Genomic DNA, 27575 nt, shown 5'->3' with positions numbered 1-27575 from the left:
ATAATCCACTTAATACCATTTATAAATAAATGAACAAGAATTTTAAACGTCAGTCTGGTTACACCAACTCGTAAAAATTAAATACTATATAAATGAAAATGTTTTCAAACTTACCAACCAAGGGTAAAAGAAATCTATCAATGAATTGTGTAGTCATCTTTAAAAGTATCAATTAACAAATCTTAAAGCTTCACAATATACTTTCTTGATAATGTATACAATATTTAAAAGAAAGGGCAAGAACCGGTAATAATAAAGCTGAATGATGCATATACTTTTATAAGTGAATTACACAGTGGTAATGAAATCTACAGGAATTATGACATCTAGAGGAATCTAGAATAAAATTGCTATCTGAGAAACTTTACAAAGACCCTGTAAAAGCGGAACAAAAACATAACGATGTGACTTAAAACTATGACTGTTGTTCTCATATTAAACATATTTCTTAGCAAAAAACACTGTCTTGCAAACCATTAAATTTAAAAAATAGAAAAAAACTGCTGAGAACACAAAAACGATTTCTAATTTAAGCCTAAAAACAAAAATTATACATGCTCAAACATACAGATATATAAACTTCTTTACATACTCTTTAGGATATCAGAAAATCCTTAACTCACATGTCACGGCCAAGCTGCCTTACACAAGAGAAGTCTAACTTTTCATGTTCATGTTAAAAAAAGCTTGATTTGTTGAAATAAAGCTTCTACATCTCCAAAAACAACTTACAATTTAAACTATCACAGTTTGCTACTTAATACAGTGTATTGTACCCTACTTAGTATACTGCACAAGTTGTAAAAGCTTAAATCACCCAGCTACCTATATTTCTGGTTCTACTGCTTGCCAATCTACTTGCTAATTAACCATTTCCCTATATTCATGAATTGTAGAAAAAGAGCAAGGAAAATATATGTACATAACCATTCTATGATTTTAAGCTCTTATGTACTGAATAAAGTATTACAGATAAAAGAAGTGCTGTGCATTTTGTTATCTCACAAGGCCTATGAACAAAATATGGGCTCTTTGCAATGTTCCTTCAGCCCCAGGCTGCATTGCTTTTCCATTCAATGTGGTCTACCCAACTTAGAGTTCAATTTCTTTTAACTTTAATTTGCCAATAACTTTCATATCTCATTAAAACAAATTTACTTTGGCAAAGCAGTATATGATTTGAAAGATGACCTAATGGTCTAATCTGACTTAATATTAACATGATCTCACTGGGCTACTAACAACATTAACAAATCAATGTCTCATGTATACATGCAAGCTAGAGGGCTTATTAACACCCTAATCAATGGTATACTTTATGACTTTTTCTTAAAGTTTATTTGAGCACTTATAAAAAAATACAGCATTAGTACCCTCCCACTCTAAAACATTACTCACTTCTAGCTCATGCAGTTACAGACCTGTGATGATGCACAAGAATCTTGTAATACTGCAACAAGACAAACTCAAAACATTACCCAAATCTATCTTGTGCTTGTACAAACTTATGACTATACCAGTGAACTTTCCAATAGGGTGTTAATCTATACAGTATACAGTAACAATGACTATGACCATTTGACTGTATAGCTGTTAGTAAGGGGAACCAAGTGATTAATTGGTAAAAGAAAGAGTGTTCTACAGAATTATCTTGTTTTCTGCAGGAGATAAGTGCTTGTAAATACCAAATTTACATAAAAAATTTATGATAAAACTTCCTAATCAACTCATGTTCTACAGAAACAAAATTAGCACTAATGCTAACAATGCCCTTGTGAGCCTTACCAATATCTTAAGAAGGAAGAAAAATCCCACAAGTATATAGATTATGACAAGATTTTGCACATTTGTACTAGGTGTTCATATAGTTAGCAAGCTGTGACCTACATTTGATACAAAAGTTATCAGAGGTTTACCCAAACCTGTCTCAATACACGAATATGACGTAAGCTACCTTCAAGTCCTAAATTTTCTACTTTCCGGCTGACAGAAGCTTTCTGAAGCCAATGATGGATGATGTCAGTCCAAGGAGGCCAACCTGTATGTGAAAACACTTGTTTGACTAATTGTGCAACACTGTTTTGTTGATATGACTGATTGTGAACTAAAGTACATTTGATGCACCTGCAAGATAATACTTGCTAAAATTTGAGTTGAATAAAGAAATGCTTTAGGTAACTAAAAACTAAAACAAAATTTAATTTACTATACTAGAGCAGATGAACTAGACCATGAGTCCCATTTACGCTTTCACATGGCTGCTCCAAGACACTTTCTTTAATTATGTAGAAACTGTGGTAAGGCAGAGTGGGTGAAACTGGACAGCTTAATGGGAGAGATCAAATTCAATAGACGAAGGGTGTAAAGAAAAAATGTAATGCAGTAAAAAAATAGTGGTTAAAGATAGTAGAACCTGGTAAAAACAGAACAGAATAGATAAAAGAGTTACAATTTATTTTTTATCATAACTCTAGAGGAGAGGTAGACTCCATCATAAAAATTACAGGAAGCAATGGGAAAATCCTAAGTTCTGGCAGGAACAGAAAAAATAATTAAACACAGAAATTTCAAATAAGCAGAGGTAAAACAAGAAGTACTAAACAGCTTCTCTCTTCTTAATAGGTTACCCTACTGTATATGGAACACTGCCTAATGTAATCAGAGGTCATTTCAAGCACATGCACGACTACGATTTTTCACAATTTAAACAAGATTCTCAACACTTGAAATGTGCATACAGTCGTGAATCATTCGAAATATTTATATAAGTGGCTAAGCAAGTTTCAACATAAGATACTTGTAAGTGAAAAAAGAAAAAACAAAGGCTACAAAGAAGAATGATAATAAATAATTCAGCTTTTGGTGATATGATACTATATTGGCCCAGCTATCTACTGTATTCTATGGTATCTCTGTTTTATAAAATTCCTTAAAATAACAAAGTTATTGTTTTTTCTACTACCAATCCATTTGCATAATCATCAAGAATGTGTGTGCCCAATGGACTTTGAAATCCACCGATTTCTTTTTTTACCAGCAAAATATATGAATGAATACAGTTCATTTTCTAAAATAAAGATGGGGTCTTCTACCATTATAATTCTTAATTTACTATATTTACAAAATTTACAAGATAATGTAACTGATCTTCTCTAAGATCTCTAGAGCAGTCCTCAAGGATACATATTCCACTGAGCTTTGATCACACTTTACTCACTTTATTATAATACTAGAAAAAATAAATATAAATAATCACACTTTTTATTATAACACTACAAAAAATAAATAAAAATAATCATTCACGGAGAATTTAGTACTGTACTTTTATTCCTAAACCAACAGAGGATCCCAAAATTTTTATGACATTACAATAATCACAAAGGAAATAAACTCTTCAGTTTTTGAAGATTTTTTGCGGTTTTCCGGAATTACTTACGTTTTGGTTTAATACATAATCAATCATTAATTGCAGAATGCCACAAAGCAAAGAATTCAACAAAATGAGAACATTCACCAACACTTTTTTCCTAATGGTTAGGGCTTAAATCATTTCTCCTTGTAAACAAACTTGCACAAGTACCTCACTTTACATATCTTATAGAATACAATGACTGTTTCCAAGCACTGCAGAATAATAAAACAATACTCATACAATGGAAATATCTGGCACATACATATTAACTTTCCAATACAGAATATCAAGTTCATAAACAAAAATTCACAATGGGGGAGACTCTTCATACCTACTTAAAGTCTTTGACTACTACACAGTCTTACCTGCCAAGAGGGAAATGGCTTGCTCCAAGGTCTCCATGGTAACCAGTTAATGGCATTCAGAAGATCCGATCCTTGCATTATCACAGTCAGATATTCTTCAAGGTGCCTGGCCTCAACTCTCCTCCTGTAACATAAATATTCCTAAAATACTGAACAGTGCTGTACTCAATATGGTATGCCCAAAAGATAAGACAGTCATTGTAAACTTCGGTGAGCCTTAAGCTTACCAATGGTAAAGGAAATCTTTTCAACCATAGTTTTCACAATTAAAAATTAATGTGACTAAGAGGGAGTACTGGATATTATTATAAAACCCTTTTGTACTAAATGTGGCCTAATCAGCCACATGTATGGTAAACATGACCATTTCAGGATTAATTTGCTACTTTGCTATTTCTGCCCTTGCATTTTTATTCCTATTTAACAACAGAATGTGAACACACAACATCTATAAAAACTCAGGCAAACCCTCTAGTTCTCTGCAATGGTTCTTCAGCACCCAGCTGCAATCCTCGCTGCCTTTGACGCTTTTACTCCAGCCAACCTTTCCGACTTCTTATACCACAATTTTCAAACCTCATTCAATAACAAATCTTTCAGGAAGGCCCTTGACTCTCTACCAACATCACCGTATACTGGTCAAACTACTGTACAGTACTTTTTTACAATAATAATCCAAATGTGTGGTTAACCTTCCCTGTACACAACTAAGCATGTGATTTCAACAAACCAACACAATCCTCCCTAATGAGTAATCACTGTCCTGTGATAGAGCCTTCACTTCAAGTGCCTCAATTCTTGTTTATTCTTAATACTTTTGTACACAGTTTTGCAAGAAGTTCCTTCAATTTAGTGTATGCCTTTCAAGTGGTATTTATACTCTTTTTTTAACTACTGAAACCAATATCCTCTCCAGTATTACTTCAAGTATAATTGTAAATTTGATATGCAATCCAAACTTTCCCAAATCTGGACAACCCACTTCCCAGATAACCAACCTTGTGCTAATTTTTGCCTTGTCCAAACTTCACAATGGACATCACAATACTGTACTCCAAACCAGTTACAACTATTTCCCCTAATGAAACTACAAACAAAGAGTTCTACCTAGTGGTATAAGTGTTATGAATGCTATCTGATCCTATTTCAGACTCGTGCTTTTGACCATCAGAAACAATGCCCAGGTACTACAATTTTTCCATTAACCCAACACTTCCTCAACAAGTGGGAAAATAGTTTTGCTTAACTTTCCTGTGACTTTTTAACTTACAATTTCCCTCACATTTAAATTTATACAATATTCTTAGCATAGACTTAAACTGGAAATACAAAGGAGTGTATCAAACCAATGAGTAAAGAATAAAGAGAAAATTAAAAAGTTTTTATCAAGCTTTTAAAGGGACAATATCCTTCCTTCCCCTCTTTTAGAATATAAAATTTACTTAAAGAGGGGATGCTGTCCCTCCTAGAACTCAAAAATATTTAAACAATTTTGAGTTTTTATTTATACTCCCTGGACAAAGGAAATGTACATTATTATTAAGACCAACAGCATGTAGTAACTAAGAAGGTGGCATAAACAATAATTAACCTAGGTAACTTTCATGTAGTTTTATGTATTCTTCGAATTTTCTCATTCATGGGGCATGTCATTATTAAGTTAAGTATATCTTAGTTTAACCAGACCACTGAACTGATTAACAGCTCTCCTAGGGCTGGCCCGAAGGATTAGACTTATTTTACGTGGCTAAGAACCAATTGGTTACCTAGCAATGGGACCTACAGCTTATTGTGGAATCCAAACCACATTATCGCGAGAAATGAATTTCTATCACCAGAAATAAATTCCTCTTATTCTTCATTGGCCCGTCGGAGATTCGAACTCGCGGCCAACACAGTGGTAGCTGAGAACGGAACCTGCTTGACCAACAAGGAACTGGCATGTCATTGTAAAGCAATACTTGGAGATAAGCTTTGCTGCAGCAATGGGCAGACACCTCTCTACAAACCAGGATGACTTTTGTTAATCCATGCGTATTTGCGACTTTGCAGAAAAATTATTAAAAATAAAATAATTAAATGGTGAGTCACGTTTCTGGGCTCTTACAGGGATGGTTCAAAGGCTTTATTCTTCAATGAGTTATCAAAACTGGATGAATACAAGATTCAATATTTTCAAAGTTTAAATAATAAGAGTTCAAAAAGAAGTTGTTAAAGAGCAAAAGGCAAAAAGCAAAGCAGCTAGTGCTTAAGTGATGCTGCCAAGAACCTTCTGCACTGCCTACATTACACTACTCAAGGCACAACGTAGACAGCACCCTCATACAGGGTTTACACAATAACAACAGATCCCACACCATTAGACTGACCTTTCTTCATCTGAAGATTTTGCCTTTTGTTGTTTCAGAATTGAGATCTGATGAAGAGCTCTGTAAGAAAAAATGTTTTTACTATCACTTTAAAAAGAGTTTTGAGGAATTATATTCAAAACATAACCAACAGATTTACCATTATTGTAAATGTTGTTATGTCAGCTTTCCCATTGCAGGGTTAGAAGTGAAATGAGTCTCTCCACTCTACCTGTTCTGTGCCCTTGTTTGTGTGTGGAATCCCATCAGGTCTCTGGACCTTCCATATGTTTACCAACAGACTTAAAATAAATCATACAAACTTACAAATTAGCACAGTAGTTGCCAAACCTGAGCAGCATCTCTAACATATGACAATTTCTTACTTTACATGAGAATAGACTGAGATTTCAGACTAAGACAGTTTGAGCATGTGATGAAAAATGGAGAGCAATCATTTAAGAGAGGTGGCTGATTTGGAAGTAGCAAGAAAAGACTGATGGGGATGTAAATTAAATCATGAAGAAGGAGCACAGGTACGGACTTTTACCACATTGCAGTTCAACCAGAGAGTCACGTTAAAAACCTAAAAAAAATCATGGATAATAATCATCAATTGGAATAACTTTTATAACTACTTCCACAATAATTTCATTCAGTTCAGGAAGGAAGATCACAGAACAAAAGCAAGTGGACAGAGTTCATTTCATATTTAACTCTATAAAGGGAAAGCTGACATAAAGATGTTTGTAATGATCAGTTTCAGTTATGATTCTATGCACTCTAAAAATAATGAGATTTTAAGTCTTCATATCTACTACCTGTACTATTTTGGACACAAATTTTGGTAACAATTTATTTTTTTGAGGTATCAAGTCATGGATCTGGTTGAGACTAATCACTTTAATACAAACATCAATGCAAATAACAGGCCAATTACTAACTTAATCTCAAGTAGCAAAAAATTTATGGAAAACTGTCATACATTTCCTAAACACCTATATATATTATCATACTTTAGAACAATACAATTAAATATTACATAAAACATGAAAAAAAGCAAAGGATCATATCTTGTGAAGGTGACCAGGTTCTTCTACAGCCTTCTAAAAATTCAGAGATGGAGGGTAATTACCATACTCATCCAGGCACTCAGTGAACTCAGTGAGAGACCAAACTCTGAAGTCCATAACACAATGAAACAGCCAGGAAGTGCTATACAGTCGAGGGAACAAAGCTAACGTGGCTAAAAGGCTGATTCAAAACTACCTTGTCATTCCTCAAGGCAGTTTCCATCATCGTCCTGACCTCCAGTGCCATGTAAGGCAATGGGTCTTATTGCCTAGGTTGCAACTTTACCCCTCATGTCAAGTAATATTATTATCCTTTGCTTTTATATCAGGCCAGACATGTAAAGGGTTCTCTCTCTTTAACCTCTTTCTTGTGCATTTTCTGCCAAATTTTACCCACTGGGTTCACGTTGTCATCTATGCCCTTTCTCTGTGACTTTTTGGGCCTTCCTACTGATCTTCATGCTCCTTTCTTATCTACTACAGTATATAGTTGAATAAGTGCTCCTTTTCCTTTCTCTTAATATGCCTAAACCATCTCAGTCTTTGAGACTGCAGTCTATTTTTCAGCCTCTGGACACCACATCTCCAGGATTAACTCTCAGCACTTAGTGGTCACTATCTATTCCATTTATTTAATGTCCATCTCTGCTGCATAAATAAACACAGGTTTTATTAATTTGTCATAGATTTTTACCATGTTTACTAAAGGAATATCTTCCCTGCCAGAGAACCAGTACAGTAATCTTATACTTCATCCATGCTAAAGAAAACACGACAAACAAAGAATTTTTCATCTTGAAGCAATTACTATTCAAAAACTGCTATCACTGGGTTTGAGAACAAGTCCCATTTTCCACTGCTTATCATTTGGATGACAAATCAGTGGTGTTTCCAATCATATTGAAGAGGATCACTGAGAGAGCCCTGAAAACATGGAGAAAACGCATAGCCTATATGAAAAACTGGCCCGGATGGCAATTCAGGGAAAAATGCACAAGGTCGACTAAAGTTGAGAGAACTCTTTTACAACTAACCCTTGAAAACTGATGAAGGTGCAACTCCAGCTTTCAATTATGGGAACACAGATTATTCCCGAGCAAGAGCATAGAGAGCATTTATATTAAGCTATGGAAAAGGAGCCAATAACATTCATGTTTTAAAGAAACAATCTGGTGCATTCTTCTCTAAAAAAAAAAAAAAAAAAAAAAAAATCCCATGCCCCTCACACCACCCATTACAGTACCACGTGAACATCAAAAATTTCATCTGATGAGTTTTCACAGTTTTTTTACAAATCAGTCTTGTCCCTTACAATAGTTATTCAAGAGTGTAGTTGATCCATAAGCACTTCTTTACTGAAACATTCTAATATTTGTGACTAAATTAGTCAAGGTGTGCGGTCATTACTTTGTCATGAGCTTCAAATCTATGGCATAATCTGGGACTTCAAAAACAATATATTTTCAGTTCAATTGCCTTATCATTCTTTAGAGGGATAACACTAAAGTAATTTGCTCAAAGAATTATTTCTCAGTTTCATTACAATTCCACCATTAGTTACATTCCTGGACCAAAAGGACATTACCTTACTATTTGTTAAACTAAGTGAAACAGCCCGACATTACCTTACTATCGTTAAACTAAGTGAAATGGCCCAAATCACTATGCTCAGATTCCATAATCCCTGAGATTTCCCACGAAGCACTTTCATATCCTGGAGCCATGCTATGTGTTCCACTGGGTAATACAGCATGTCAAAAATATTATTAGCCAATTTAAGCACACGCTGTGTCTGGTCTTCACCCTGCAACACAAAAATAAACATGTTTCTAGACATCTTATGTCTCACAGACACAAACTATTACATTACCGATGGCAAGTTCTGCATGTTAAGGAAGATACAAAGTCCTAAATTACTAATTAGTAATCGGCAATCAGTAACAACTATCATGGTTGAGGCCTTTCCAATCCAGAGGTAAGCCCTCTCTCACTAGCCACAGTTAAAGATTTTTCTTGCATCTGGAAACTGGAAAAGAACCATTTGTACCATTTACAATGCACTGGACAAATCTCACAGTAAGCAGTACCCCCTACCTAACACAACTTGCTAATTTATCAACAAACAATTTTTTCTCAACTATTAAGATGCTATAAATTCAAGTGAAAATTATGACTTGTGACTTGTGAAATAAGGGTGCTCCCTCACAAACCTACAAAGTATCATTTAACAAAGAGAAATCAAAGCCCTTAAGAACTAGTCTTATAGAGAGATTTCATAAAATTATCAGCCTTTGAGATTTAGCTTTATTACATAAGTATGGACTTATGTTAGTTTCAAATGGAAATCTAGATGAGAAACACATACAGACATGCTCAACAAACAAAAATAACTTCCATGACCTTCCAATTAACAAAAAAGTGCTATGTATGAAAACCTTCCATCACTGACATTAATTGAATTCAGTATCTATAGTACACCACAGAGAAGAAATATGAAACTGAAGGTGTATGAAGCACAGAAATTTGGATCTGCTGACTCCTCTTACCCTCTTTCCCAAACCATATGATAAGGAATACTGAAGCATAGACAGGTCATCAAACAACCTCAAAATCAGTCTTGCAGACCCTAACTGCGCACTGACGGCTTCAGCAGCAACTCTGAAAACACACATGAATAGTTCGTATGCATTAACTTGTATACCTTTAAAAACTACAAAAAAAAAAATTGTATTACAATTGATGAATAGTAGAGAGATGCAGTGTCCACAGGTTGTAAAATGGACTCTGATGGTCTGGGTGTGTGTCGAGAAAAGAAGACTAATGGGACTACAAGGAAGAACATGTATTCCCACTGGTGGAGACAGGGTACATGTGAGGACTCTAACAGGATATAAATTCAGGCAACAACAACAAAAGACAGACAAGAGAGCAGTATGAACTCATAAAACATCTAAACTGCAGAGGACAAATCTGGCAGGAAAATGATGATGATGATGAAAATACAACATTTTCAGCTACATAAATAAGAGAAGTCCATTATAATATTTTCCATGTTATGAGCAAGCTTGATATAAACTGCCATTCCTATCTTGATCTCTAAGCTATAAGAAACTGAGAAGTAAAAATTTATGAATCACTGACTTACAGTCAGAACCCTAGCTTGATCCCATCCACAAATAATACCAAGTCATTTCACTTACCTTTTGGTTACTTTTATATGAGAGAACCCTCCATCAAATGACCATTTCCAGAATTACTACTTACTGTAGTATTTCCAACTAATGTTAGCTAAGCAACATCACATCTTTACTTCTTTAACATTATTTTGCCCCAATTTTCAACTCTTATTCGTGAAAAATTGCAATGGGCAGCACAAAAGTTTTGTTACAGCAATGCTATTAAAGATTTCAATCTTTCAAGTTCAAAATATATCTCAGTTTTGAAGGCCAATTACTATCATCATACAGCAGAACATCATCATTAATTCACTCTCAGAGGTATGGTCAAAAGATCTTTTCTTTAATGAGAGGATAAAACTGAAATGTTATTTTCATAATAAAATAAATTTTTGAACATACTTACCTGGTAGTTATATATATAGCTTAAGTCCCTGACGTCACGGCAGAATTTCAAAAACTCGCGGCAATCGCCGATCGGTAGTCAGGTGAACCACCTGTGCGCCCTCTACCCAGGTACCTGGAACCATTCCAACTATTCCTCAGATCTTCCATGCCCCTAGTCTCTAGAGGGGAGGAGGGTGGGAATATAATTATATATAACTACCAGGTAAGTATGTTCAAAAATTTATTTTATTATGAAAATAACATTTTTAAACATCTAACTTCCTGGTAGTTATATATATAGCTGATTGACACCTTTGGTGGAGGGTCAGAGACAGCTAACATCGTTGGAATTATAATTAAAGTTGCAAACAACTCTAGGTTCCTACTTGTTAAGGAAGCTGACTTCAATATTTCTCATTATGTCTGCATTCCTTAAGAGATCCAGCGATCCACCCAGGGGCTGAAAATCTCTAGGGGCTGTTAACCGGTGTATAACCTTTATGTGACTAGACCTCCTCTCAATACCCTTGTTCCGGCGCTACCAAGGAACTTTCATCCCAATGATTGTGGAAGACTGTGCCCAATCTTCACAAACAACCATAAAATTTCAACCATTCCAAGGCAAGAACAAAAGGTATTGTTTTATGGAATTGGATTAAGGAAACTGACTTCAATGAACTCGCCCTCATTATGTCTGCATTCCTTAAGAGATCCAGCGATCCACCCAGGGGGCTGAAAAATCTCTAGGGGCTGTCAACCGGTGTATAACCTCTATGTGACTAGACCTCCTCTTCAATACCCTTGTTCCGTCACAAACAACCATAAAATTTCAACCATTCCAAGGCAAGAACAAAAGGTATTGTTTTATGGAATTGGATTAAGGAAGCTGACTTCAATGAACTCGCCCTCATTATGTCTGCATTCCTTAAGAGATCCAGCAATCCACCCAGGGGCTGAAAATCTCTAGGGGCTGTCAACCGGTGTATAACCTCTATGTGACTAGACCTCCTCTCGATACCCTAGTTCCAGGCGCTTCCAAGGAACTTTCAAACCAATGAATGCGGAAGACTGTGTCCAGTCTTCACAAACAACCATAAAAAAATTCTCCATCCCAAAGTAAGAAAAAAGGGTATTGGTTTATGGGATTGTAGGGGTATTACCCTCTCCCACTAGTAAATGCTATAAACGGACCCAGCGTATAGCAGTCTTCGTATAATGTTTGGACTCGTTTTTAGACAGTGAGAGGTAAATACTGACTTGTTTCTCCAGAAGGTCGTGTCCAAGATACTCTGCCAGGACCTGTTCTGTTTAAGTACTACAGAGGTTGCAACTGCCCTGAACTCGTGCATTTTTACTTTCAGAATCTTATGTCCAAATCGCTACCTTTCATATGAGCTTCTTTTATCAACTGCCTGATAAAATAAGACAGAGCATTCTTCGACACCTGTACAGAGAGCTTTTTGACTGAGCACCAAAGCCCTTCTGAATTCCTTCTTAAGTCCTTTGTCCTGTCCAGGTAGTGCCTTAGAGTCCTTAACTGGAATATGACTTTCTCTGCCTTATCCCCTGTAATGTCCGTTAGATTTGGAATCTCGAACGTTCTGTGTCAGGGTTGTGATGAGTATTCATTTTTTGCAAGGAATCCTAGTTGCAGTGAGCAGATTGCCTTGTCTTGTCTAAAGTCCATATTCTCGCTGAGAGCATGTATCTCACTAACTCTTTTCGCTGTGGCCAAACTGAACAAGAAAAGAGTTGTCAAGATGAGGTCTTCTTAAAAAATGTTCTCTGTAAGGGATCGAGCTTACTCCCCATGAGGAACCTCAGGACCACGTCTAGGTTCCATGCTGGTGAGTTCTGTACTCTCTCCTTAGCAGTTTCGAAGAATCTGAGTAGGTCCTGGAGATTCTTATTGTTTTATAGGTTTAAGTTTTTATGTCTAAAAAACTGCTGCCATCATGCTCCTATAACCCTTAATGGTAGAGGTAGGAAAAAATTAAGCTTCCTCTTACGGTGTAGAAAGAATTCCACAATTTGAGTTACAGAGGTACTGGAAGAGGACACATGGTTGCTCTTGTACCATCCTCTAAATATCTCCCACTTGGATTTGTATACCCTCATGGTGGATGACCTCCTTACTCTTTCTATAGCACCAACCGCCTCTTTCGAAAAAACCTGTAGCTCTTGTAAGTTTTTTGATAGTCTGAAGGCAGTTACTTGTAATGCTTAGGGGTTTTGGTGATATCTTTCCAAGTGAGGTTGTTTGAGTAGACCTACTCTCTGATGTAGGCTCCTCGGGATGTCCACTATCCATTCCAGAACCTCTGTGAAACAATCTTTTGTCGGCCAGTAAAGGGCCACAATGGTCAATCTGGTACCCTCGTGTGAAACAAATTTTTTGCAGTACCCTGTGTATTATCTTGAAAGAGGGAAATGCATACACGTCCAAGTTGGACCAGTCCACCAGGAAAGCGTCTATGTGTATAGCCCGGGATCTGGTACGGAGAGCAGTAAGTTTCCAGCCTCTTCGTTTGCGCTGTGGCGAAGAGATCTATGCAAGGACGTCCCCAAAGTCACCACATGCTACTGCACACGTCCTGATGTAGCGTCCATTCTGTTGAGAGGACTTGATTTCCTGCTCAGAATGTTCGCCCTCACATTTTTTCTCCCCTTGGATAAAGCGGGTTACTAGTTTGACATTCTTCTCTTTTGCCCAGAGAAGCGGTTCTCTTGTTGTCTCGTATAGAGACCTGGAGTGAGTGCCCCTTTATTTGCTGATGTAGGTCAACGCTGCCGTGTTGTCGGTGTTGACCTGCACCTCTCTGTTCTCCACTGTGTTCGAACCCTGAGAGATAGAAGGATTGCAGTTAGTTCCTTCTAATTGATGTTTAACTTCTCCTGCTCTCTGGACCAGGAGCCCGAGACTTGTTATTTCCCTAGTGTTGCTCCCCATACTGAGTCCGACGTGTCGGATAACAACACTAGGTCTGGGTTCCTCTAATATAGAGAAGGGACCTCCTGGAGCTTGACGGGGTCTTCCACCACTGTAAATACGTCCTTATTGGTTCCGAAATGGGGATGCACTTGGTCTCCAGATCTATTTCCTTGTCCCAGTTCTGATTTAGATGAAACTGTAACGGGCATAGAATTAACCTCCCTAAGGAGACAACCGTATCAGCGAGGAAAGGGTCCCCAGCAGACTCATCTATTCCTTCACCGAGCATGTCTGTCTATAAAGTCCTGAAATTTTCTTAAGGCTTGTCCCGTCCTTGCAATAGACGGAATATCCCGAAAATCCTGACTCTGAATCTTCATCCTAAGGTATAGAAACTTTTGAAATGGGATCAGCTGAGATTTCTATCTGTTTATCAGTAGACCTAATTCCTTCTCTATACCTAAACCGTGGTCTGAAGATCCTCCAGGCAGAGTGTGCGGAAGGAGCTCTGAGGAACCAGCCTTCTAAGTACAAGGAGATTCTGATGTTTCTCGAGTGAAGAAAAACCTGCTACATTGGCAATCATCCTTGTGAAAATCTTTGTTAGACGCTTGATGCCAGTGCATCTTGCGCCCTGAGCTACCTCCACGTCTTGACTTCCAATATCTTGAAGCCTGACGCCCTGACGCCCAATGCCTTGACGCTTGACGCCTTGGGTTCATTGACGCTTGTCGTCATGATGTTTCACTCCTAGATGCTTGACGCCACTGCATCCAGCGCCTAGAGTTTCATTCACTATGTTCAGCGTCTTAAACTTCTGGATGTCTAGAAGCTTTAGTTGGACGTCTATTATCCTTCTTCTCTTTGCCTGGTTGTCACGCTTGTACCAGGGAAGACAAAGTCCGCTGCATATTTTATATTAAAGCTATATGTGGGGCTTCCTGCTGTTGGGGACAGGTTGGGAAGTCTCAGCTACGGCAATTATTTCCTCCTCATAGTCAATAATGGATCGTGGAGAGGGTTCAGCAGACGAGTACCAATCCTAAGGAGGAAGAGGAGGATGTACTTTAAAGGCAGCACAGAGTCCGTTACGCTCTTGCAGCCTGGTATCCTGACTGAACAGGACTGTCTACGTTTGTTCTTAGTAGGAAAGCTACCCCTGGGGCTGGAAGGGAAGAGCTCCGGGCTGCTCCAGTGGCTACAACCTGAAGTCTATGAAGTTTTATCATGACGTCCCTCAATATTGGGTAACTTGCTCTTGAGAGATCTCGACTCCAGAGCCAGATGTCATCCCCGTCTGCTAAGGCTGAAACAAAGAGACCGAAACTGGAAAACCTTTCCCGTGGACGAACTTCAGAAAATTCTTGGAGTTCGGGTGCATGGGGATGTAAAAAATACGCATCCTGGAGGTCCAGTGAGGCCATCCAGTCATGCTGTCCGACCGCTGCTAGAACCGATTTTGTCGTTTCAATAGCGACCTTTGTTTATTGCACAGAAAAGTTGAGTGCAATCACGTCTAACACCGGTCTCTAACCCCCCAAGCATTTGGGGATCAGGAATAACCGAATGTAGAATCATGGGGAATTCGGATCTTGAACTCTCTGTCTGGTCTCCTTTTGCAACATCATAGACACTTGTTGCTATAAAGCCTTTGCCTTTGTTCTGTTGTTGCATTTGGCAGAAAAGTCTAATTGTCTTGTTAGTATAGGGGGCCTCCTCAGGCTGGACAGTCTGGCTCCTACCTCAGTCTGCAGGAAAAGAAAGGCAGGTTCTCTTTCTTCCCAGTGTAGAGCCTCTTTTCGTTGCCATTCATCTACCTGCCCTAGAGGAACCTCTATCGGAGGGCCGACCACGAAAGGGCTGAGATACCTGAAACACATTAGCCTCAGCCTTACTCTTTTTAGCGATGAAAGTCGTTGGTAGGACTTTTCTTGCTGTTTTTTAGATATTAAATCTTACGTGGTTTTCTGGGCCAAAGGATGAAAAGTCCTCTTTACCAAATCTTGAGAGAAGAGGTGAGAGGAAAAGGGGTATAAATCAGTTCTGATTTTGATTGACGTGACCCCATTAGCCAGGAAAGAGCAAAGCAAAGATGGGTTCTTTTTTCTTCAGGATTCCCGCTGAGAAAGATGCAGTAGATTCGTTGGAACTATATCCGAAAGTCCTTTATCCATACACGACATCAGATATATGAGTTATTCGGTGTCAGTCGTGTTGAATAATTCCATCTTCCTTCCTGGGAAGGGGCAGGTATTTTGAGGGTGAACGATTCTCTAGTTTGATACTAAAAGCTAGACCTTGAGCTAGTTTGGTTGGAGGAAAAACAAAGGCTGTCTTTCATTGTTTCTCCTTCGAAAGTATCCATTCTTCGTAAATGCTGCCCTCTTAGACTCCAAGAGTAAATTCTGAAGGTGGGGAATGAGGAGCAGTCAGGTTAAATTTCTCTGGAAAAATTTCGAAAATCGTTTCATAAGTCTTTTCAAGTCTGATGAAAGCTGATGGCCTTTTATATTGTCTTCGTCGGAAATCTCTACAATAGGATTCACAGGAGAATGCAAGATATTATCGTTCTCTTTTTCCGATTTTCAAGACGGAAGTAGAGACGTCTTTCAAAATATCATCTTGACGCCTTTTCCAGTCTCTTGATGCCTGGCGTGTTGGCATCCATTTTCTTAAAGCTTAATGTCTTGGCGTCCAGCTTAATGACGCCTGACATCCTGGTGTCTAACTTCTCGACACTTGACGTCCTGGAGTCCAGCTTCTTTACGCCCGATGTCCTGGCGTCCAGCTCCTCGACGCCCGAAGTCCTGGCGTCCAGCCTCTTGACGCTTGATGTCCTGGCGTCCAGTTTCTCGACGCCTGACGTCCTGGCGTCCAGCTTCTTGAAGCCCGACGTCCTGGCGTCCAGCTCCTCGACGCCCGAAGTCCTGGCGTCCAGCCTCTTGACGCTTGATGTCCTGGCGTCCAGTTTCTCGACGCCTGACGTCCTGGCGTCCAGCTTGAAGCCCGGACGCCCTGGGCGCCCAGCGCGACGCCGATGCCCTGGCGCCAGCTTTGACGCCTGACTCCTCCTGGAGTCCTGGCGCCCAGACTTCTAACATTCGTTGTCCCGCCAAACCTAGAGGTTACTTGAGAACTGGCCGCCTGTGCGACATCGGTCAAAAGTTTCCTCCGGTTGACGTACAGCAACTGGTGGACGAAAAAAACACTTTAACCTCGCCTTTCCTATGGCGAGGGTGAGCGTCCTGGGAAGCGTCAACAGGTACGCTCGAGGGGACGACCGCTCGGTAACTAAAGCCTCTCGCCTCCCTTCGTCTTTCGACATTCCTTCTCACAGGGGTTGGTGAGCTTGGAAGAGGTCCAGGACTAGGAGCACAACAGGACCGAGCGGCCGCACCTCCACTGCACTTGCACTAACAACATATTAACACTTTTATTTTTAGATCTCTTATTGTCGATCACATATTATCCCTGTCTTCTGAGAGGGATTTTACCTGTTGGGGCAGGGTCTGAATGGCCGCCAACAAAAACATGAAGTGTTGGGTCCTTACCTGTTTCAGTAGGGGTTCAGAGACTACCACTACGGGAGAAGGGTCAATAGGATAGTTAGCAAGGGGAAAAAGAATTAACTATTCCCTGGTTATATCAAGAAGAGTGAGATACAGTACTCTTGGCTCTTCTGAGCCGGTCTTCCATTCCCGTTCTTCAGACATACTGAGTGGGGATCCAAGGAGACTTTAGCAAGCCGCTTGCATCCCCATACACATTTTCACACTCGATGAAGATAGATATGTTATAAGAAAATCCAAAAGCGAACAAGGTTAAAGCCAAGCCAAAGTGTACTTCACCAAAATAAGTTGCGAAAAAACACAGGCTACGAGCGAAATTCCATCGATGTTACCGACACAGCGGCAGGGAAGATCTGAGGAATAGTTGGAATGGTTCCAGGTACCTGGGTAGAGGGCGCACAGGTGGTTCACCTGACTACCGATCGGCGATTGCCGCGAGTTTTTGAAATTCTGCCGTGACGTCAGGGACTTAAGCTATATATATAACTACCAGGGAAGTTAGATGTTTAAAATTTAAAGTTATGGAAGAATGGACAAGCAGATGAGATGAGACCTAGAGGAATGGACAATCTCAGAGTAACTTTTTTTCTATTCACAGAGTGAAAATATGGTGTTCAGGTTTATGTATTCATGCAGTAATGCTGCTGGGGCCTAGACGTATAATAAAAAAAAAAAAATAAAACATTAAGTGCTATCTACATGGTGCCGTGAAAGACACTGTAAAAGAGCAAATGGGAAAAAGGGGTTAGTGATTAGTGAGGACTTGTCATAGATGTGCAGGTCTTAATAAAATAAAGAGATTCTTATTATCTCTGGGATGTCTGGACAGTAAATTAGGAATTAACGGGCTGTAAAAAGAACAACACAGCAGGAGCCATGATGAAATGCAATGAGACTAAGATACTACTAGACTACTACAGCAGTAAATATGAATATCCCATTAGCAGAAAGAGCTGTTAATTAGCTCAGTGGTCTGGTAAAACTAAGGTATACTTACTTTTTAGCAGAAAGAGCTAAGACTTATGATGAATACTAAAGGCCTGCGCTATTCTATGCAGCAGGAACATCGACACTAACAAAGGAAATGGAGGAAATCTTTAAAAAGTTTAACTACAGAATGTTAAGATTCATAGCCAGAGTGATGGGCAGATCATATTATGAATGAAGTTGCTGTGGAGATATGTGGTTTCCAGCGAGTGATAAAAAGACCACTGTCTTAAATACTGAGATGGTTTTCACATGATAAGAAGGTATGAGGGCCAGTTAGTCAGAAAAGCAGGGAGACATGGAAGTAGTAGAGCATGAACCTGCCAAAAAAACCAGGAAACCATGGAAAAACTGATCAGCGGAGACCTAGATTTGATAAGAGTTCTGACGATGGAAAAGCTGAAGTCAAAAATGCTTATGATGATGGTGATAATGATGAAGTAGGAAGGGAGAGTAACTGCTTAGAAAAGTGATATACCCTAGTGTACAAAGAAGCTGCAGGACACTGACTAGATGAGAGGGCCACGATGTATGTTGGAAAGTATATATGAGTCCTTGTACTAGATGAGGGAAAATTTGAAATAAAACCATTCATAAGGATTATGAATATAGCACAAAAATCATGGTAAAAACAATTTCAACAAAATACTGATGTCTATAAAATATAAACCTATGAAAGTAATGCTAAATACATAAAAACTGTAATTTACCTTGTATTTTTCTGTGTAAAGGGTGTTATGAGGAGTAACCCAAACTGGACAGTTCGCATGGTTTTCTCACGTCCTCGGTAGCTTTCCAGCACCGATACAAAGTCTTGCAGACTCATTTCTGTTTAAGGAAAAAACTATGTACCGAATAAAAGAAAAATCAGAAAATATAAAAAACTATCTAAAGTGCATTATTATTTGCCATACATATTGGAATTCTTTATGATTGCACATAATACACAGTAACATGTTTTGAATATCAGAGATAAACATGAGCAACATTAAATTACAAAGATGAGAATAATATGCATACACTCATAAATAAACTCAGGGCAACAATTTTCACAGGTCACAGCCTAGCCTCCTTTTCCCTAACTAGCTTACTTAACTTACCTAACCTATCTGAGTACTGTGGACTATGGCTACCCTTTCCTCCAAAGAAGTCCGTACACAAAATTTCCCAGAACAATTTCAGAATCTATCTATTTAAATTTCCTCAGACACATGCATGGTAAACAACAGGGCTTAGCCAGGCAGGCTAAGTTTGTGAGGCTGTCTGCTTTTCAACACATTCATTACAATTTAGATTATACCTAGTTTTTTTAAGCTCACAAATAACATTGAAAGTAAAAATACTCTGGCCCTAAAATCAAAAACTCATTATTGACAAATAATATTGCATTTCAAAACCAAGAACCAAATTACAATTAACCTAAAACTAGGCTGAGCTGAGAGTAATTTTATTAAAAAAGAACACATTCTTTTAACACCTAGGGTAACTCATACAGCCTGTATCTAACCTACATTGCAATCTAAAAGACTTACAATTGGCCAAGCACCATCTAAATCATCTGCTAAAATTTCATGGTACAGTAAATGCTGCAGCATCTCTGATCAGTAGGCCTACCATATCAGACAAACCTACAAATGGTAAATATCCTACAAAATATTCTTCGTTCTTATGTGAGCCTTCAGCAGTATTATGCATGTGCAACTGTGGTGCCATAAAGCCTCCAGAAGATTCTTTCCAGTTTAACTAGTTAGTCACTCTTTTGTCATGAGTTTAAAGAGAAGTTTGAAATATTTCTTATATAATTTTGTGCTCAAATTTATATAGAAACAATAGTGTACAAAAGAAATTTCTAAAACTGGTGAAATATGATTTTTTATTGTTATTTACGTAATTCTTAACAGTCCGTTATTCATTTCTGTCAAATACATTTGGCTAAACCATTACCCGTATGATAACTCAAGCATTTGGCTAGCATTTGGGTCAGGACAGGTTGGGAGTCGAACGACTGCCAGGTAGGACTTGGTATTGTAAGTAGAGTCAGGTTCATGTAAATCCCATCTTTTCACTTGTTTCTGCTTTGATATTATTTTACTTCCATACCAGTTCTCAATATTGGAGTTTTTGTTTTGCTCTTCAGTCTCTTTAATACAGTATACTGGTACTATAAAAAAAAATACTAAAATCTATCACAAATTAACCATTCAACCTACCAAGACATATACAGTACTATCTTTGCATAATGGGATACGTCAATGGGTCAACCAATTCTTTCCAAAAGACAAACCAAATTTGTCTGAATCTCATCCACATGAAGGGCAAGGATAAAATTTTACTTTAGTCTAAACCATTATTGCATTTTGGGCTTTTAAATATGTACCATTTTCCTATGTTCTAATGTATGCGCTGAACATAGCTCTATGTTCAATTCGTTAACAAATAACCTAACCAATCACACCTAACCTAACCTAGGGTACCAGTTCATTACCCTAGTGCATGATAGTCTGAAAACATTCTATAAACTTAATCTTAATCTGAATGGGAACTATCAATGTGATTCAAGTCCTTTTATGTCAACTGTTTTGCTTTTTCACCCACCAAATAACTGCTTTCCCACTGTGGTCCCCGAACCGTGGCATATAAGGGTGGGTCCACTATCTCTGAAGGTACTCACTTGCTAACAAAAATAGTAAAATTTTACATTAAACCATCATTGCATTTTGGACTTGAAAATATAATTTTCTGGATCAGATGCTAAGTAGGAAGACAGGGTTAGGCATGAGATATCACTCTGTGATGACCTAACCAGACCTTACCCTCCTAACCTGACTTAGGGTACCATGCCCTGACCTGGCTAGGGGGTTTTGCCCTTCCCCTGGTCCCCCAGGCAACAATAAATATTGGAAACAGATTCGCGGGACTAAACTACCATTCAGACATGTGGTCTGGAGCTGGCTAAGATCTAACCTTAAACTGAACCTTTCCTTGAGCTTTGTGCCCTGATCTAACCAGAACTTGCCTTCCTAACCTGAATTAGGGCACTATGCCTGACAGGTACCCCCACCCTAAACCCCTGAGATAACACTTAACATTGAGCACATGGACTGGCCTAGACTATCCTTTTGTGGTAGTAGGTTCAATTAGGTACAGTACTTATAAAAAGTCACTTTTCATGGGAAAAAATGTCACTAAGCAAACTGATTGAAATTAACAAGGTACGTTACTTTTCGGGTTATTTAGAGCACGTAGAGTAATTTTTATTCTATTCAAGTTTTGGTAGAACTATGGGGTTGCTCTGCATCGGGTACTACCTTGGAAATTGACTTTTCCTGTAGTATTATGGTTGCTTATTAATAATTAACCGTTATTTTTGGCGGTCGACCATAATTAACCTGTAATTAACATCAGAATTAATATGTCTTTGAATGCTGGCTATCCAGGAATGCTATCGCACATGCGCAGTGTTATAGGAGAGGATTTAGTAAAAGGTGGAGTTTCTTTCACTGGGGGTCCGGGGATGCGCAGCCCACCGGCTAAGTAACACGGCCTGCTAGGTTAGATTAGGTTAGGGTATGTTAAGTTAGTACAATATAGTTCCTTTTGTAACTGGCTGCCTTAGCCAATCCCTTCTTGAACATATGGCTCCCTACTGACTTGCGCATGCACAGAACCATTCCATAACAACAACATGGCAGTCTGTGCGGAATTACCTTGTAGTTTTACAGAAGTTTTTGCTAGGAGGCAAAATTACCAAGACCTAACCCTTGTCCCCCTACCCTGCATACTACCCAATTTTCCTTTGCTAACAAAACGGATGTCAGAAATATTCAAAGCACACATTAATAATGTCATAAGACAATGGTGTTTTCAAGTCTAAAATACAATAATGGTTTAAAGTAAAATACCACAAAAGCGAATGTCAGAAGCGTTCAAAGCAGAAATTAAAAAGGAAAATGATATTGGCATTTTCAAGTCCAAAATGGGTAGCCAAAGGGCAACACTAGTTTAAGTAAAATAATAATGATCAGCATATCACAAAAAAACTATATTCCACATGTTTTATAATTACTGGTGTCCACTAGCAGATCCAGGGGGGGGTCACCTGGGAACATGGCCCCCATGAAAAGTGACAAAATAATAATATTGATGATTTAGATAATAACATAGGCTAAATGAGAAATATAAAAATGGGAAAAAAATAAAATTAGCCTATTTTAGAAATAACTGAGAAAAAATAACCTTAAATGATAATAATAATGGATTCAGTCATTTCCTGAGAGAACAAGCAATACTATCCATTTCATAATTTCTACTTAAATACTGAATGATGCAATATGCTGAAGAAAATATATTATACTACATATTATGATATATATATATATAATATATACATTATATATATATATATATATATATATATATATATATATATATATATATATATATATATATATATATATATATATATATATATATATATATATATATATATATATATATATATATATATATATATATATATATATATATATATATATATATATATATATATATATATATATATATATATATACGTATAATGTACATTTATGTACATATGTATGTACGTATAATATGAAAATTAGTGCCATCCCATGAAATTTTTCTGGGTCGTCTAGTGCCGGTGTCAATGTATTTGCTGTCAATCCATATAACTGATACACAATTAAGCCTACGGGGAGGCGAAAATCGGCCTGTCTAAATTAAGACCCTGGCACAAAACTATACCTACTCAATTCGGCACTGTAGACTATAGCTCTTATCTGTCTTCCAGTCTTCTCAGTAAAGTATAATACGAGGTAGATATAAAATTACATATAAATAGGTGGTCACAACCTATGGAGTATAAATTACCACGACTATCACAGAGCCTAGAAAACAAGTAAGGTTTCTTGCAAAATATTATTTTACCTTTCATTATGTTCTAAGGATTTTCTTTTTTTATTACAGTATGTAATGAAATTTACGTGAAAAAATGTTTGAATTGGTAAATACAGCGAGTACAATCTTAACAAAATTATACAATGCCTTATTTATGCAAAGTTACGTGTTGAGAACGACGCCATTTAACTTTCCGAGGGTAAATGTAAACAAACATCAGGTGGTCAACCTTAAGGGTATCAACCAATAGTCTTGCAACTAATGAAACGTAAAAGTTTTCTGCTGACTGTAACCTTTATGTATATTCTTTTATTTATTTTTGGTGCTGAGTTTTGCAATTTCATATTTCATGATAATGGAGAACTAATGTTTTGCCTGTGTACCGCTTTTTTTTCATAATTGCTAAAATTTCAGTCGAAGTACAGCCATTTCCATAACGTTGGTTGTAATTTTACTCTCGTAGATTTATTCCTATTGCCTAGGTGTCTTCAAGTTGATGATGGCACTGGCCCTCCCTAAGGATATTGTGTTCTTTTAGCTTTCTGTACACGAAAACTACTGTGCCGGCTTTGTCTTTCAGTCCACCTACAGATCTTAAAATCTACTGAGGCTAGAGGGCTGCAAATTGTTATGTTGATCCACTAGCGGATCCAGACTACTCCAATCATCAAACATACTAAACTGCAGCCCTCTAGCCTTAGTAGTTTTTATTTTATTTAAGGTTAAAGTTAGCCATAATCGTAATTCTGGCAGCGATATAGGTACCAACAACATAGGCCATCACCGGACCGTGGATGAGTTTTGTGGGCCGTGGCTGAGGCCACCACTGGACAAAAACTCGATTGCGCCGAAGAAACTTTGGCGCATTTTTTACTTGTTTTCATTCCTGATCTCCAAAGGCAGAAACATTTTCTCCAGCCTTAATATTCTTTTGCTTCCCGCTTTAACAAGATTGAATCTAATGTCACCTGCCTACTCTTCTGTTTCACGCCACCATAAGGTTAGCCGGTGATACATTTTCTGTGTACCATAATGACGTAATTTACACGGGGAATTATGAAACTAAGTAATCGCGCACTTCTCCCTTCTTCCGGTTCCATTCCATCCACTACGCAGCCTTGACTTTCGCTCACTGGGCTCATCCTGGCACTCCACAGACTGCCTAGTTGGTAATCGTTTCTTTCTTAATGCTTTCAAGTCGTACTTATTAGATAAGTGTTATCGAAGCGGCCCTTGTTCACTGAGACGGTCGCCAAACAGCAAGTCATCATCACCTTTGGTTGTTGTTCACTAAATATACTCGTTGACGGCATTTTATAGTTTGATATTCCATATCATAGCGCTGCTTAAACAAAAAAAAAAAGTTTTAAGTTACTTTTTGAAAAACTTCAAATCCTCAATCTGCCTCAAATCCTCAATCTGCCTCAGCTCAAGTGGAAGCTTGTTACATAATCTATGAAGAGCGTATTTCAAGGCTCTAGAACCGCAGACTGAGGAAACACGCGTCTTTACCAACTTGAAACTGTCTGTAACTAGTCTCGCATCAGGTCGATTTATTGGTCGTATAATCTGTAATGGGTCCCTCAAATATCGAGGAGAGCCGGTCTTAAAAACTTGATAGGTAAAAACACATAACTTGAATATTATTCTGCCCTTCACCGAAAGCCAGTGCTAATTAAGACGGGTAATCCTGTCCCGCGAAGCAACACCTTTTATTAGTCCAGCAGCTCTGTTCATAATTTTCTGCCGTTTCTTGAGCTATACATTGGGCAACTTATAGTACACCGAATTACAATGATCCAGACGGTTTATGACACAGCTGATGACAAGAATTTTAACAGAACTCTCATCAAGATATTTCCTCAAAAAGGCAACGTTCTTGAGATGATGTCCAGCAACTTTTACTATACTGTTAATTTTTTAACTGTGTCAAATTACAATCCAAGTACACCTGAGACCACGGACCCTATCAGTTGTCTGGACCCAATTTTCATTTATACACACTTGATTAACACCCAAACTCCTTAAGTTACTTTCCTTACCAACTACCGTAAGCTCAGTCTTATTTTCATCCAGTTTCAACTGTTTCAAAGTCATCCATTGTTTAATATTCGACAGAACTTCATTTAATTTTCTTTTTGTATCCTCAATATGTGTAACAATGAAATAGAATTGCGTGTCATCGGCATATAACTGAAATTCTATTCCGAGATTATATAGTATATTATAAGACAGTATAAGACAGTAGTGAGACCAACTTTGATATATGGAGCAGAAACATGGCCAGTAAAGAGAGTGCAATAAAAGAAATTGGATGAGGTAGAGATGAAAATGCTCATGTGGATGTGTGGAGTAACAAAAATGGAGAGGATAAAAAATGAAAGAATAAGAGGAACTACTAAAGTCATAGAACTATCAAAGAAGGCCCAGAAAAGAAGACTGCAGTGGTATGGCCATGTGATGAGAAGGGATTAGACATTCGTAGGGAGGAGAGTGATGCAGATGGAGGTGCCTGGTGGGAGAGCAAGAGGAAGACCGAAGAGAAGGTGGGTGGATGTAGTTAGAGAAGATCTGAGAGACAAAGTTGTCAGTGGACAATGTTTTTGACCGAGCCAGGTGGAGGAAAGCTGTCAGGAGCATCGACCCCAAATAGAAGTGGGAAAAGATGCAGAGAAAGAAGAAGAAGATTATGTAGTATATTAGACAAACTAATTGTATCGGTGCAAAATAGTACCGGGCCAAGCACACTTTCCTGAGGAACTCCTCTTGTCAAGGGTTCATACGATGACAAGTTCAAGGCATTTCCAATTTGTACAGTATGACCTATCTTTCAAATAGTCCTTCAAAAGCTCAAATGCATCATCTACGACTCCGATGGATTGGAGGTCATCTAAGAGTGAATCAGGTACAACTGTGTAGAAAGCAGCGCTAAGACCCAAGAGCACCAAAATACCACACTTATCCTCATCCATCATTTTCATTTACCACTGAACTCATCTCCTGATAGTCAAGAGTACCCTTTAAAACTGGCTTACTATTGCAATTTTCTCAGATATAGGGAATTTACGCTCAGAGATGCAACAATTTACGATCTTCAAAATCACATACTCAAAAGTCAGAGTTCTCAGCTGCAACTATTTCCGATATAGGCACCGGATCTGATGAACAATTTGTTTTCTTGGCTTTCTTAATGATTCTAGTGACATCACCAATGCTTATTCTATGAAAAATAGGAAATCTAGTATCAACCACTGCAGTAATAATGTTGTGACGCGGTGCTTCTGCAAAATCTGAAACTATATTTTCAATTTTACCCTTGAAAAACTCTCAAAACTTGTCAGCTAAAACTCCATCACTGTAACCTTCAGGGAGTTTCTTCTCCTTTGAATTTCCTGTTAAACGGTCAAGGAGATTTTATAACTTATTTGTATCATTTCCAACCTCACGAATTTTTCTATTATAGTACTCAGTTTTCCTCCTTTTTATCAGAAGGTGAAGTTCATTTCTTGCAGACATAATCACCCCAGTTTCTCCTTTCCTCTTTTCTCTCTCTCTCTCTCTTTTTCCAGTATTTCACCATTAAACCATGGAGATTTATCATTAACTACAATGTTTTTTTTTTTCCACAAATGGACACATATGATCGTATTCATGCCGATTCCCTCATTTCAGGGGGCTAACAATCGCAGAAATTTTGAAAATCCTCGTTTATTTTCCGAGTTACAATCCCTATAAATTCAACAGGGGAGAAACTAGATTTGTTTCTACATTTCAGCTTTTTCATCACTTTGCATTTTCTTATTGGTAAATAAAAAATAATCAGACTACGCACTGGAGAAATCGTACATCTCTCATCAACTTGTATATTGATAACACTTTGATTTACAGCATCACACGGAACCAGGTCTAAAATGTGACCACTTATTTCAGCGGAGCCATTTATATTGTTTTACAAGACGATGCGACTCAAGTAGATCATTAAACGCTTCGACACCATCACCATAACTACAGATAAAAACACTTACTGCAGATGTATCAGTCATGTCAAGCAGCAGGCCAGACTCATCTAAAAAGACATTTATACTTGTTGAGGGAAGTAGGATATTCAAAACTTGTTACAGTAGTTCTTTTTACGACCCCACCATTGAAATCAGCGCATATTCGCTTTTCGCTTAGTCTGGGAACCAGTGTCCTGAAAAGTTCTGCGCACAAGCCCACTAAGAGACTCCGTGTTTTTTTTTTTCTTTACTGTGCAACGTGCCTCGACTTAATTATTATTTTTTATACATTGTCCTCGTCGACATGCTTGCATCAGTGCTTTCTCTAAGCACAACCTTTATTGATTTGGTTTGACTGAATATTAACCGAATTATCTGAAATCTAGCAGAATTTTACGAAATATTACGAAA

At 38.0% G+C, this 27575-nt stretch overlaps 1 protein-coding gene across 10 annotated transcripts; it reads right to left on the bottom strand.

Annotated features, from left to right (window-relative positions):
• Nucleotides 1–4: 4 nt before the first annotated feature.
• Nucleotides 5–27382, bottom strand: LOC136834778 (peroxisomal membrane protein 11C-like). Of its 10 annotated transcripts, XM_067097418.1 has the most exons (8): nucleotides 24245–24286; nucleotides 20845–20923; nucleotides 18960–19077; nucleotides 9745–9856; nucleotides 8824–9002; nucleotides 6147–6206; nucleotides 3778–3901; nucleotides 5–2038 (listed from the first exon to the last, which is right to left on the bottom strand). In XM_067097418.1, the coding sequence occupies exons 1-8, from the start codon at nucleotides 24269–24271 to the stop codon at nucleotides 1973–1975; spliced, it is 765 nt and encodes a 254-aa protein (XP_066953519.1). In that variant the 5' UTR covers nucleotides 24272–24286; the 3' UTR covers nucleotides 5–1972. The 10 variants fall into 10 exon arrangements, with proteins under 10 accessions (XP_066953519.1, XP_066953524.1, XP_066953529.1 ...); XM_067097423.1 differs by lacking the exons at nucleotides 20845–20923; nucleotides 24245–24286 and adding an exon at nucleotides 27192–27382; XM_067097428.1 differs by lacking the exon at nucleotides 20845–20923 and having other exon boundaries at nucleotides 23550–24508.
• Nucleotides 27383–27575: the final 193 nt, after the last annotated feature.

Source organism: Macrobrachium rosenbergii, chromosome 54, assembly GCF_040412425.1.
Source record: "Macrobrachium rosenbergii isolate ZJJX-2024 chromosome 54, ASM4041242v1, whole genome shotgun sequence".
Lineage (NCBI taxonomy): Eukaryota > Metazoa > Arthropoda > Malacostraca > Decapoda > Palaemonidae > Macrobrachium > Macrobrachium rosenbergii.
Note: the sequence above shows the minus strand (reverse complement) of the source record. Positions and strands in the feature narration are given on the sequence as shown.

Bases quoted from the DNA above. Each gene is read 5' to 3' on its own strand.
- LOC136834778 (XM_067097418.1), bottom strand. From the start codon at position 24,271: ATGGAATGGAACCGGAAGAAGGGAGAA. The intron at 9,003-9,744 runs GTAAGAGGAGTC...TTTGTGTTGCAG, and splicing joins CATATGGTTTGGGAAAGAGG to GGTGAAGACCAGACACAGCG. The intron at 3,902-6,146 runs GTCAGTCTAATG...TTTATGTTACAG, and splicing joins AAATCTTCAGATGAAGAAAG to GAGGAGAGTTGAGGCCAGGC.